Here is a 12,687-nt window from a genome sequence, read left to right as displayed (position 1 = left end):
ATGTTTCTATTAGCTGAGAAGGTACTGGATGGAGAGGCGGGGCAGTTATAATCTCTGGATTTTTAGACCAAAAGGATGTCGGTAAGGGACATTTCAGAGACAGATGTAAAAAAAAAAAAAAACACACATTTTTACATACTGTCTCTGGTTTTACTGAGGCTGGCAACCCTGATGGGGCCCTCGGGCAATGCCCCAATGGTCAGTCCACCCCTGCCCCCGACATTCGGGCAGATGTGGCCCTACCTGATCACTGATTCTCCCTTGTCTGTCACCGTTGGCTGCATAATGAGGTCTATAGGGGAAATAAAAATGATTACAGAAAGGTACATTCAATTCCTATCAATTTTTTTTTTTTTTTTTTTTTTTTTAATTTTTAGAAGTTGGGGGTTTTTGCCAAAAAGACATACAAAGTCAATGTAACACAAGATTTGCATCATCAGTGGTTGAAGTGGACTGCTACGGGATCTGCAGGAATCAGAAATGGGGGTGCAGCAATGCCGGGGGCAGGAAGTGGTCCTTGCTGAAGGACCATACGGAATGACCTAGGTGTGTGCCCCTAATCTGCAAGTTTGCTGTGCATATCTGATTATGGCAAAAGCTTACCCACACCTATATCCTCAGATTCTTACACTTTCCCTATGGGTGATGATGATAGATTTTGTATTTTCTTATAGGACTGCTTTAAGATATGGGAAACCATGGTTTGTTTGGATTTCTCAGGAGACCGGATAGTGACAAAAAAAAAATCTAAATACAAGTGCATTTTTCCTTCATTCTCAAAAATGTATAATATGTGCTAAATTATTATCTTGAACCACATTCTAATTTTAAAATAGGTGTGTTCAATGCTTCTATAAATGTGTTTTTTTTTTTTTTTTTGACCTTTTGAACCAGTCAGTTGCCATAACTTTTTGCAAGCTTTCACTCCCTATAAAGACAAATGACGGGGATATCTTGGTCAGAATGAACTTTTAGTTCAGTTCACACTGCTTAAATATTGTTTACATATTTATGTATTCTGCACATATACGGTTGTGCTCATAAGTTTACATACCCTGGAAGAATTTGAATTATGGGCCATTTTTCAAAGAATATGAATAACACAAAAAACATTTCTTTCACTCATGGTTAGTGTTTGGCTGAAGCCATTTATAATCAATAAACTGTGTTTACTCTTTTTTTAAATCATAATGACAACAGAAACTACCCAAATAACCCTGATCAAAAGTTTACATACCCCAGTGATTTTGGCCTGATAACATGCACACAAGTTGACACAAATGGGTTTGAATGGCTATTAAAGGTAACCATCCTCATCTGTGATCTGTTTGCTTGTAATTAGTGTATGTGTATAAAAGGTCAATGAGTTTCTGGACTCCTAATGGACCCTTACATCTTTCATCCCGTGTTGCACTGACATTTCTGGATTCTGAGTCATGGGGAAAGTAAAATAATTGTCAAAGGATCTGTGGGAAAAGGTAGTTGAACTGTATTAAAACAAGAAAGGGATATAAAAATTTTAGATTGTAAGTTCTAACGAGCAGGGCCCTCTGATTCCTCTTGTACCAAATTGTAATGTAACTGTAATGTCTGTCTTCATGTTGTAAAGCGCTGAGCAAACTGTTGGCGCTATATAAAACCTGTATAATAATAATAATAATAAAAAGATATCCAAGGAATTGAGAATGCCAATCAGCAGTCTTCAAACTCTAATCAAGAAGTGGAAAATGAGGGGTTCTGTTGCAACCAAACCACGGTCAGGTAGACCAACTAAAATTTCAGGCACAACTGCCAAGAAAGTTGTTTGGGATGCAAAGAAAAACCCACAAATAACTTCAGGTGAAATACAGGACTCTCTGGAAACATGCGGTGTGGCTGTTTCAAGATGCACGATAAGGAGGCACTTGAAGAAAGATGGGCTGCATGGTCGAGTCGCCAGAAGAAATCCATTACTATGCAAATCCTGCTTACAATACGCCAAATAGCACAGAGACAAGCCTCAAACCTTCTGACACAGTCATTTGGTGTGATGAGACCAAAACTTTTTTTGCCACAACCATAAACTCTTCATTTGGAGAGGAGTCAACAAGGCCTATGATGAAAGGTACACCATACCTACTGTGAAACACGGTGGTGGATCACTGATGTTTTGGGGATGTGTGAGCTACCAAGGCACAGGAAATTTGGTCAAAATTTTCAAATTTGGTCAACGTTGATGGTAAGATGAATGTAGTATGTTATCAAAAAATACTGGAGGCCTAGAGGCGATTCAGTTCGCATTGTGCGCTATACAAGTATTTCATTCATTCATTCATTCATTCATTCATTTGCATTCATCAGCCATGAAGCTGTTCATGGGACGCACTTGGACGTTCCAACATGAGAATGATCCAAAACACAAGGCCAAGTGGACCTGTCATTGTCTACAGCAGAATAAAGTGAAGGTTCTGGAGTGGCCATCTCAGTCTCCTGACCTCAATATCATTAAACCACTCTGGGGAGATCTCAAACGTGCAGTTATTGCAACAGAGCCCAAGAATTTACAGGAACTGGAGGCTTTTTGCCAAGAGGAATGGGCAGCTTTACCATCTGAGAAGATAAAGAGCCTCATCCACAAATACCACAAAAGACTTCAAGCTGTCATTGATTTTAAAGGGGGCAATGCAAGGTATTAAGAACTGGGGTATGTAAACTTTTGATCAGGCTCATATGGGTAGTTTCTGTTGCGATTATGATTTAAAAAGAGGAAGCACAGTTGACTGATAATAAATGGCTTCAGCCAAACACTAACCATCAGTGAAGAAAGTTTTTGTGTTATCATTCATATTCTCAGAAAAATGGCCAAAAAATCATAAATTCTGCCAGGGTATGTAAACTTACGAGCACAACTGTATATAGTGTGTAATAGATAAAATTAATAAACGTGTGTGTGTGTGTGTGTTTGTGTGTGTGTGTGTGTGTGTGTGTGTGTGTGTGTGTGTGTATAGGTAAATAATGGATTCCAAGCAGAAGCCACATTTAGTTCTGGATTGAGTGGTGCAATCTGTTCAGCATCCATAGAAGGCTACAGAATGTTTTACAGAGATGATACCCTTGACCAGGGCAATATCTTGTCATTGATGACTCTTGGAAATGGTGTCACCTTCATAAACATTGTTGCCTATTGTGGATGTAGGACAGCCTGCACCCTGTTTTTGTGAGGAACTCAATGACGTCATGTTGCTTCTGCCTGGAATCCATTATTAACCTGCAATGAAAAAGAGAAGTCACTATAGAGGAAGAGTTACTCTACCAACATGTGACATTTGAATGACCATGCTCTTTTTTTACATTACGGTTAGTGCAGCTCGTGTGTCTGTGTGTAATAAATATATATTATGTGTATGTGTGTAATATATGTGCCAGCACACACTTAAATTTTTTTTTGTTGATTTTCAGACTATGGCATTCTGGACGGGGGCATGCAGTGTTACCATGAAAGCACTTGTTGGCATTCACACAGGAACCCCCTTGGGTTTTGGGCTTGTAAGGGTTGCATCCCCCATAACCCTGGTCTTTTTTTTCTTTCAAATGCTGAGTGCTTTAATCCTAACACTCTGTCCTGCTTCTTCCTCTTGACCAATTACTGTAATAGGGAGCCTTAAGGAAAATAAGTGAGGGTGGTTGCCAGGCCATGAAGGTTTTGGATGGCCTTACAGTCCAAAGTCTGCATTTGCGTTCCGTATAACATGCATACAATAATTTAAGAGGGTGTAAAGGGCTACTGTCAATTTTCTTTAAACAAAGAAACTAAACCCTCATGCAATTTTCACTCTAACTTTCTGTCCTCAGGCCTGCGGTGTTGACTATGAAATACGTGCCTTTTGCGCCAAGTCCATGGAGGAGAAGATGCACAAAAGGTATGGCCGGATGCAGACATTGTTATATACAGGTTCTGGTTATGGCTTGTTTTTACACATAGGAATTGCTGAACTTTAATGTGTAGACCTACAAGTCACAAGCCAGTGTAATAAGCTGTAATGATCAAAATGGAATTCACCTAACTCATCAGTAGCTGCCAGTCATACATGTTGTTGTACCATATAGCAGCCAAAGGGGTGCCATACCTGCTTCTATTTTCTCGTATTTAGCCCATAGGTCATGAAGACAGCTAAATTACAAATCTAAAAATCAGCACAAAGGACATGACTTACATTTTAGCATTACGTGTTTCTTGTGTGGATTCTTTTAGATTTTTAGGATAATTTTTATTTTTTGTTTCCATCCTGCCCCTGCTGTCATAATCTTCTTGTGCGGGGGGGGGGGGGGGGGGGGGGGGTTAGTACAACTGATGGCCATCAGGAGCTCTCATTAGGAAAGCTTGATTATGCCCGCCCTTTCCTGCCAAACCCACCATTTATAGAAGCCATACTACAGCTTCTATGACTGATACAGGATCTCTAAATGGGGGACTGGTGAGTGATGGCTCCTGTGTCATTCATAGAAGCTATAATGTGACATATATGTATGGCGTATCTTGTACGTTTTATGTCCCTTGTGCTCTATTTTTATGTTGGGTGAAAAAAAAAAAAAAAGAGAATGAAAACCAGACTAAGCTCAACCTCAATATGAAAAATGTGCAATGTATCCCGAGATAAATGTGTATTGTATGAGGGGACCTGACAAATTGGTCTGATACATGTAAGAATAAAGAAAAATTACTAATAATCTAGACTGTAAGGGGGACCAATCCACATGTAAACAATGTTATGGCTGGGAGAGATGCCCCTATCATCACATATAGCTTATAGTATAGCATCTTCTGCCCTCCCTTTGTGGGCAACTAGGTAGACACAAGAGAACTTCTCCAACTTTGTTGTGTGTAATTCATCATTGCCCAGTGTTGGAGCCGTCCGTTTAGATCAGCCTCTCTCAACCTTTTCAACACAGAGGAACCCTTGAAATAGTTCTCTGGTCTGGGGGAACCCCTGCTAAATTTTAGAACTCTACAACTCCTGATACATTAGTGTGATGGTCAGTGGAAAGAATGGTCCTTACACTTGTGGTCATTGGGAAGAATAACCTCCTCACAGATAGCCAAAAAGATCAATGGTGTGAGTGGGAACTTATCTGTGAGGCAGAAATTGCCCAATGCTGAGGGAACCCCTAGCAACCTCTGGAAGAACCCTAGGGTTCCACGGAACCCTGGTTGAGAATCACTGGTTTAGATCAAAGAAGAGTTTCCCAGCCATACAACACTCAAGTAGAGAAAATGTACTTGGCCATCCATGTGGATCTTGAGGGGTCCAAGCTGTACTTACAGCAAGTGGAGGTTTATGAGTCCATGTCCATAGAAGTCAAAGTCCCTTAAATAAATGGAGGCGATGGGGGAGGATGTATCCCAGAAGCTGGCGGAATGGGAGCCCGACTGGTTCCGCCAGTCACGCCAGCTCCTTCAGAGGCAATTGTCACCCCCTTCCTTCCTTTTTTTTTTACATTTGTAATCTAGACCCAACTTGGGCTTTAAAAAAAGTTTCCTTTTAATCTGGCCTTCACCATTGACTCCCAATGTACTTAATGGCCAGAACTCCTAATCAAAAACAGTCCATTATTCCCATCCCTAAACACACGTAATACTTAAAACTGTTGGCTCACTTGCCGGTATTGGGCCTATTTAGGAATATGTTTTCTAGTGTATGGCAAGGGATGCATTGTTATTTAGAACCTGTTTACCTGGTTGTGTTTCTATCCCGGTAAGATCGGAAAACCATGTAGAGATGATGATGGGTAATTTCTCCTGGTGGTGTCATCTCAGACGCAATAAGGGCGGAGAAAATTGTTTATAAAATGTTATAATTGTAAAGGTGACTTGTTTCCGAGTGGGTTGGTAAAATTAGAGGTTGGTGTTATTTCCATTGCCTGTTCTTGCCTCTGGCTTTGCTCGCATCTATTTGAGATGGTCGGAGCATCAGCTGACTGCTCAACATGGACCGCTGCGTTGTCCGTGGGGACCGGCGCAGGTGTCTTTCCCAATACGTGCGTTCCTCCGAGAGATCACACCTTTAGGTCAGACTGCACCTGCTTTGTACACAAAGTTGCCTGGTGATTAAATGTAGCAGATTAGATTAGGATGCTTGAAATAGCCTCATTGGAGCTAAAATTGCACCTCTGGCAGTCACACGGCACAGGCTTTCATGATACTGGCTGCTCTGAAATCAAAAGGTATGCAGTAGATCAATGTGCTGGTAACTAATTGTCCAGTCTAACAAAAAAGAAAGAAATAAAAAAAAAAAAAAGAAAAAGGTAGCTAGCCATATACATTACTTTGAAACCAGTGAAGGTGTCATGTAGTGAAAATTTTAAGTTTTAAAAGCAGGCAATGCACATTACCTGCAGACACCTTTGTTCATAATGGAACGTGTTATGAGATGTATGGCGTCTACCATTGCCTTTATTGAAAGTTGGCTGGTTGTTTCTTTGTGATGCCATACAAGCCATAAGTATTTTTAGATGGAGGTCAAGATTGGCGGCCCGGTCTTGTACCAGGTTTTCTTCAAAGCCGAACTAAACCCAACCCATTAACAGTTTCAGAAAAACGTTAGCAATCCTGGCATGCCGGGAATGTAACTGGTTGTGCTCTCAACCAAACTGTCAAACCATCAAATGGATGGTGTCATAACTGATCACATGTGCAGCACCAAGCACCAAGATGGCATCTTTCTTGACTGAAAATAATGGGAGGGTTTACTTTCCCAGTGGTCCTGAAATCCTAAATACACATAGGTCATTTTCAGGGCTTTTGTGACCTACAGGCAGATGGTGGCTGGCCATGCATGTCTGGATTAGCTGCCTGAAAGTCCGATCTTTTGTTATCGAACATTGCATAAGGATGATTTACTAAAACCTGGAGAGTGCAAGATCTGGTGCAGCTGTGCATTAGGAGTGCAACGGATCAAGAAACTCGTGGGTCGGATCGTTCATCGGATCAGAGTCACGGATCGGATCATTTTTCGGATCAGCAAATAATTGAATTTGCAAAAACCTGTGAAAATTCCACCGCCATATAGTCCCCACTGTAATATCCACAGTCTCCCCCACTGTAATATTGGCTGAGCATGGCTGAGTATCGGCAGGGTATCGCTGAGTATCGGCAGGAGTATTGGCAGGGTATCGGCAGAGTATTGCTGGGTATTGGCAGGGTATTGCAGAGTAGGCTGCATCCATCCGATCTCTCCCCCTCCACTCTACAGATCAGTACAGAGAGAGGGGAGAGGAGAACTGGCGTCATGACATGATGCCAGTTTGTTTACAAGTGATCGCTCCGTCTTTTGACGGAGCGATCACATTGTAAACGGCCTGGGCGTAGAAAGATGGCCGCCGCTTTGGAGCTAGGCTGAAGCCGTGGCCTTTCCTAAGGCCGTGACCGCAGAGCCGGCGTGTGGCGATCCGAGGCGGGGTGACCCGTTTTGGATCACGGATCGGGACTATCCGTTGCACCCTACTGTACATGGTAGCCTATAAGCTTCTAACTTCAGCTTGTTCAATTAAGCTTTTACAAAAAAAATAAAAAAAAAATCCTGGAAGCTGATTGGTTTCTATGCCGAAGTGTACCAGATTTTGCAGTCTCCAGTTTTAGTAAATCAAACCTATAGTTACATTGCTTTTCCTGTACGTACAAGGAATATCTTGTAAACATGCACCTTTTAAGAGATTCTAATTCCTGCAGTTGGTGACTTCACCGGCACATGTGCAATGCACCCTGAAGGGCGGCATACTGAGTATGCCATCCCTTCACAGCGCTGTGACTCCTGTGCACGGGAGTGACGTTATGGCTCACCATTCAAAGATGGAAGCTTTGTCAACACTCTGCTGGAGGGTTTTTATTTCAAGACAAGTTTTTCAAATGTGCTAATATGCGATGCACATTTATGACATTCACTTGCAGGGGACAGATTTTTTATTTTTATTTTTTTTACAGAGTTTACTACCACATTAAAGTGATACTAAAGTCTCTTTGTTATTTTTAAAGGAAAAAAAAAGGGTTATACTTAGCTGCTCTGTGTAGTGATCTTGCACAGAGCAGCTCCAATTCTCTTCTCAGGTCCTTCTACAGCACTCCTGGCCCCTCCCTGTGTCCATTCAGACACGGAGCCATGGTTTGCCTCGCGCGCCTCCTCCCTCGCGCGCCTCTCCCTCGCGCGCCTCTCCCTCGCGGCCTCTCCCCGCGCGCGGCCTCTCCTCGCGCGGCCTCTCCCTCGCGCGGCCTCTCCCTCGCGCGGCCTCTCCCTCGCGCGGCCTCTCCCTCGCGCGGCCTCTCCCTCGCGCGGCCTCTCCCTCGCGCGGCCTCTCCCTCGCGCGGCCTCTCCCTCGCGCGGCCTCTCCCTCGCGCGGCCTCTCTCTCTCTCTCTCGGCCTCTCTCTCTCTCTCTCGGCCTCTCTCTCTCTCTCTCGGCTCTCTCTCTCTCTCTCGGCCTCTCTCTCTCTCTCTCGGCCTCTCTCTCTCTCTCTCTCGTCCTCTCTCTCTCTCTCTCTCGGCCTCTCTCTCTCTCTCTCTCGGCCTCTCTCTCTCTCTCTCTCGGCCTCTTCTCTCTCTCTCTCGGCCTCTCTCTCTCTCTCTCCGGCCTCTCTCTCTCTCTCTCTCGGCCTCTCTCTCGCTCTCTCGCCTCTCTCTCGTCTCTCGGCCTCTCTCGCTCTCTCTCTCGGCCTCGCTCGCTCTCTCTCTCTCGGCCTCGCTCTCTCGGCCTCTCTCTCTCGGCCTCTCTCTCTCGGCCTCTCTCTCTCTCGGCCTCTCTCTCTCTCGGCCTCTCTCTCTCGGCCTCTCTCGGCCTCTCTCTCTCTCGGCCTCTCTCGGCCTCTCTCTCTCTCGGCCTCTCTCGGCCTCTCTCGGCCTCTCTCGGCCTCTCTCTCTCTCGGCCTCTCTCGGCCTCTCTCTCTCTCGGCCTCTCTCGGGCCTCTCTCTCTCTCTCGGCCTCTCTCGGCCTCTCTCTCTCCGGCTCTCTCGGCCTCTCTCTCTCTCGGCCTCTCCGGCCTCTCTCTCTCTCGGCCTCTCTCTCTCTCGGCCTCTCTCGGCCTCTCTCTCTCTCGGCCTCTCTCTCTCTCGGCCTCTCTCTCTCTCTCGGCTCTCTCTCTCTCTCTCGGCCTCTCTCTCTCTCTCGGCCTCTCTCTCTCTCTCTCGGCCTCTCTCTCTCTCTCGGCCTCTCTCTCTCTCTCTCGGCCTCTCTCTCTCTCTCGGCCTCTCTCTCTCTCTCTCGGCCTCTCTCCTCTCTCGGCCTCTCTCTCGGCCTCTCTCTCGGCCTCTCTCTCTCTCTCTCTCGGCCTCTCTCTCTCTCTCTCTCTCGGCCTCTCTCTCTCTCTCTCTCTCTCGGCCTTCTCTCTCCTCTCTCTCGGCCTCTCTCTCTCCTCCTCTCTCGGCCTCTCTCGGCCTCTCCTCTCTCTGCCCTCTCGGCCTCTCTCTCTCTCTCGGCCTCTCTCTCTCTCGGCCTCTCTCGGCCTCTCTCTCTCTCGGCCTCCTCTCTCTCTCTCTCTCGGCCTCTCTCTCTCTCTCTCTCGGCCTCTCTCTCCCTCTCTCTCGGCTAACTGACTTTGATTGCAGTGGGAGCCAAATGCGCCGCTGCTGTATCTTAGCCAATCGGGAGGCAGAGTCCCAAACGGCCAAGGCACACCTGGATTGAGATGGGGCTCAGGTAAGTATTAGGGTGCTGCTGCACACAATGTTTTTTTTATCTTGATGCATAGAATGTTCTTCAGGATTGGGATTTTAACGGACCATAAGCAGTGATTAAACTTGTACAGAGCTGCTGGTAAACGTACGTTTAGGAGCAGTTGGGCATTGTTTTCAACTGCTCCTGAGCCTTTACTGGTACTCAAAAAAATGCGTTGAGAAGCTGCGTTTAGAGATATTTCAAACGCGGCAACTCGTGTTTAGCAGCGTTTCGTTTACAGGCATTTTTAATTTTTGGCTATTTTGAAGAAAGAAAAAAAAGTTTTTTCTTCAAACGCTTCTAGACACAAACGCGGCTAAACGCCCATTTTTAGATGCCGGTTTCTGGCTGTCAAGTTAAATCTTTCAGGAGAGGTTGAACAACGTCTCGTGTACATGAAGCCTTATAAAAATACAGATTTATTGATACAAAAATAAGATAATGAACAATACAAAAGTAAAATAAAACGTAAAACACATGGTGAGAAGAGCAGCAGAGAACAGAAAACTGGAATGGCCCAATTTAACTGTCGGAGGAACCGAAAAAGTCTGGGAAAAAAACTTAAGTTAAAGTCCATTGAGTTCAACCAGTAGAGAAAAAAAAATACACATAAGGCAGAACCCCTAATAAAATATTGTTCAAATATGCTCCAATGGCGGAAAAACATATAGGTTTACATTGGGCAATTCCCCAGCATAGCAGATGCAAGATTGGGTGCATTAGGTTGCACAAAGTGAGCCCTCTGCTATCATTTTCTGCAAAATTCTTTTTAAGGCTTCTTACAAAAGGATGTAACGATGTACCTATGTTTATATGCTGGATCTTGCTGCCAGAGGTTGGCAAGAAGACCCTTTGTAAAAAAGAAAAAAAAAAACACAAGATATTCTGTAATGTGTGACAGCAGTATTAGAAATTTCCTGTACTAGCTGTCCCTTTTTTATAAACCGCGTGGCCATGTGGGGCTCCGCCCACATGGCCACGTCATTCATGCACACAGCTTGATGAATGAATGAACTACAAGTACCGGCATCCTTTGCAGCTGTTGGCTTGTAGTTCTCAATGAACTACCATGCCGCTGTTGAGCGTTGTGATAATTACATAGGTGAGATTGAAAAAAGACACAAGTCCATCAAGTCCAACCTATGTGTGTGATGATAGGTCAGTATAACATTGTATATCCCTGTATGTTGCGGTCGTTCAGGTGCTGAACTAATAATTTCTTGAAACTCTCGATGTTACCCACTGAGACCACCACCTGTGGAAGGGAATTCCACATCCTTGCTGCTCTTACAGTAAAGAACCCTCTATGTAGTTTAGGGTTAAACCTCTTTTTCTTCTAATTTTAATGAGTGGCCACGAGTCTTGTTAAACTCCCTTCCACGAAAAAGTTTTATTATTGTGGAGTCACCAGTACGGTATTTGTATATTGAAATCATATCCCAACTCAAGTATCTCTTCTCCAGAGAGAATAAGTTCAGTGCTCGCAACCTTTCCTCATAACTAATATCCTCCAGACCCTTTATTGGCTTTGTTGACCTTCTTTGTACTCGCTGCATTCCCAGTACATCCTTCCTGTGGACTGGTGCCCAGAACTGGACAGCATATTCCAGGTGCAGCCGGACCAGAGTCTAGTAGAGTGCAAGAATTATCATTTTATCTCTGGAGTTGATCCCCTATTTTAATGCATGCCAATATTCTGATTGCTTTATTAGCAGCAGCTTGGCATTGCATGCCAATTCATTGATTCTTCCTGCCAGAGTGTGAAACTGCCTGCCTGTACGATAGCTTACACCAGGGGTTTTCAAACTATGGCCCTCCAGTTATTCAGGAACTACAATTACCATCATGCCTAGTTATGTCTATGGTGGTCAGTGTAGTGTAGTATGGTGGTCAGTGTAGTGTAGTATGGTGGTCAGTGTAGTGTAGTATGGTGGTCAGTGTAGTATGGTGGTCAGTGTAGTATGGTGGTCAGTGTAGTGTAGTGTAGTATGGTGGTCAGTGTAGTGTAGTATGGTGGTCAGTGTAGTGTAGTGGTCAGTGTAGTGTAGTGGTCAGTGTAGTGTAGTATGATGGTCAAAAGGGGGCGCAAATTACTATTATCTAATTTTGGATATAAGATTAAGGTGGATTTATTTAAAATTATATTTGAGCATTACGGTATGTGTCACATGGGATTAAAAAAATAAAAATAAAAATGTGTGGGGATCAGTTATCTGTCAGTAGAACCAAACTTTTTGTACATTTCACATGTTTAGGTAAGCAAATGACACAGGAAGTCGTGACGCTCAAAGCGTGCCTAGTGGTTTCACTCTTCAGAACATGTAACGGGACAAATTTGTCACTCGCAAGAGCGGCTGACCACAATTTTTAAAAATGATCAGTAAAACCAGTTTTGCGTACATGGATTCCAGCCCTGCGTGTAGCAGTTTGGCTGGAGATCTGCTTTCGTTGCAAAGGTAGAAGGGGGCTTGGAAGCAGAATATAGGGTGGGGTTATGTTGGAAGACCTGAGTCACATCTGTCGGAAAGTTGGGTGTAAGTTGATCTAGTCTGACCCTGTGTAGGGTATGTGTCTGCAGTGACCTGTCAGTTTAATAACCCCCAGTCCATTATGGATGACTAAAGACGCTCTTCCACAGAACTTTGTGAGAAAGACTGATTCTCCTATAGATAGTCCCTTCCTCGGTTCTGACAGCCACCGCTGTCTCACTCTGCGGATGTGTCACAGAGAAGAAGCAGTTATATTGTTTGGCAATCTGTGGTTGGAAACTGCTTCGCTAGTAACATCCATACAGTCATTTGGTGCAAATAATGTCAGTTGAAAGACCACAAAGAGACTTCTTTTCACGAAGTGCAAAATGCTTTTACTACATTAACCTTCTCGCTTATTAACCACTTTCAGACCGTACCATTTTGCTGGTCAAAGACCAGACCACGTTTTGCGATTCGGCACTGCGTCGCTTTAACTGACAATTGCTTGGTCGTGCGACGTGGCTCCCAAACAAAATT

The 12,687-nt window shown here is 44.3% G+C and overlaps 1 protein-coding gene across 2 annotated transcripts in view; it reads left to right on the top strand.

Annotated features, from left to right (window-relative positions):
- Positions 1-12,687, top strand: part of ARRB2 (arrestin beta 2) — a 113,140-nt gene that overhangs the window by 71,693 nt on the left and 28,760 nt on the right. For both annotated transcript variants that reach the window (XM_077470494.1, XM_077470493.1), the window contains one exon: positions 3,832-3,899. In XM_077470494.1, the coding sequence (XP_077326620.1) occupies positions 3,832-3,899 (68 nt within the window). The remainder of the gene's footprint in view (positions 1-3,831; positions 3,900-12,687) is intronic.

Source organism: Lithobates pipiens, unplaced genomic scaffold (genome assembly GCF_037356315.1).
Source record: "Lithobates pipiens isolate NorthernLeopardFrog02 unplaced genomic scaffold, aLitPip1_a1.2 Scaffold_8, whole genome shotgun sequence".
In the NCBI taxonomy this organism is placed as follows: domain Eukaryota; kingdom Metazoa; phylum Chordata; class Amphibia; order Anura; family Ranidae; genus Lithobates; species Lithobates pipiens.
Note: the sequence above shows the minus strand (reverse complement) of the source record. Positions and strands in the feature narration are given on the sequence as shown.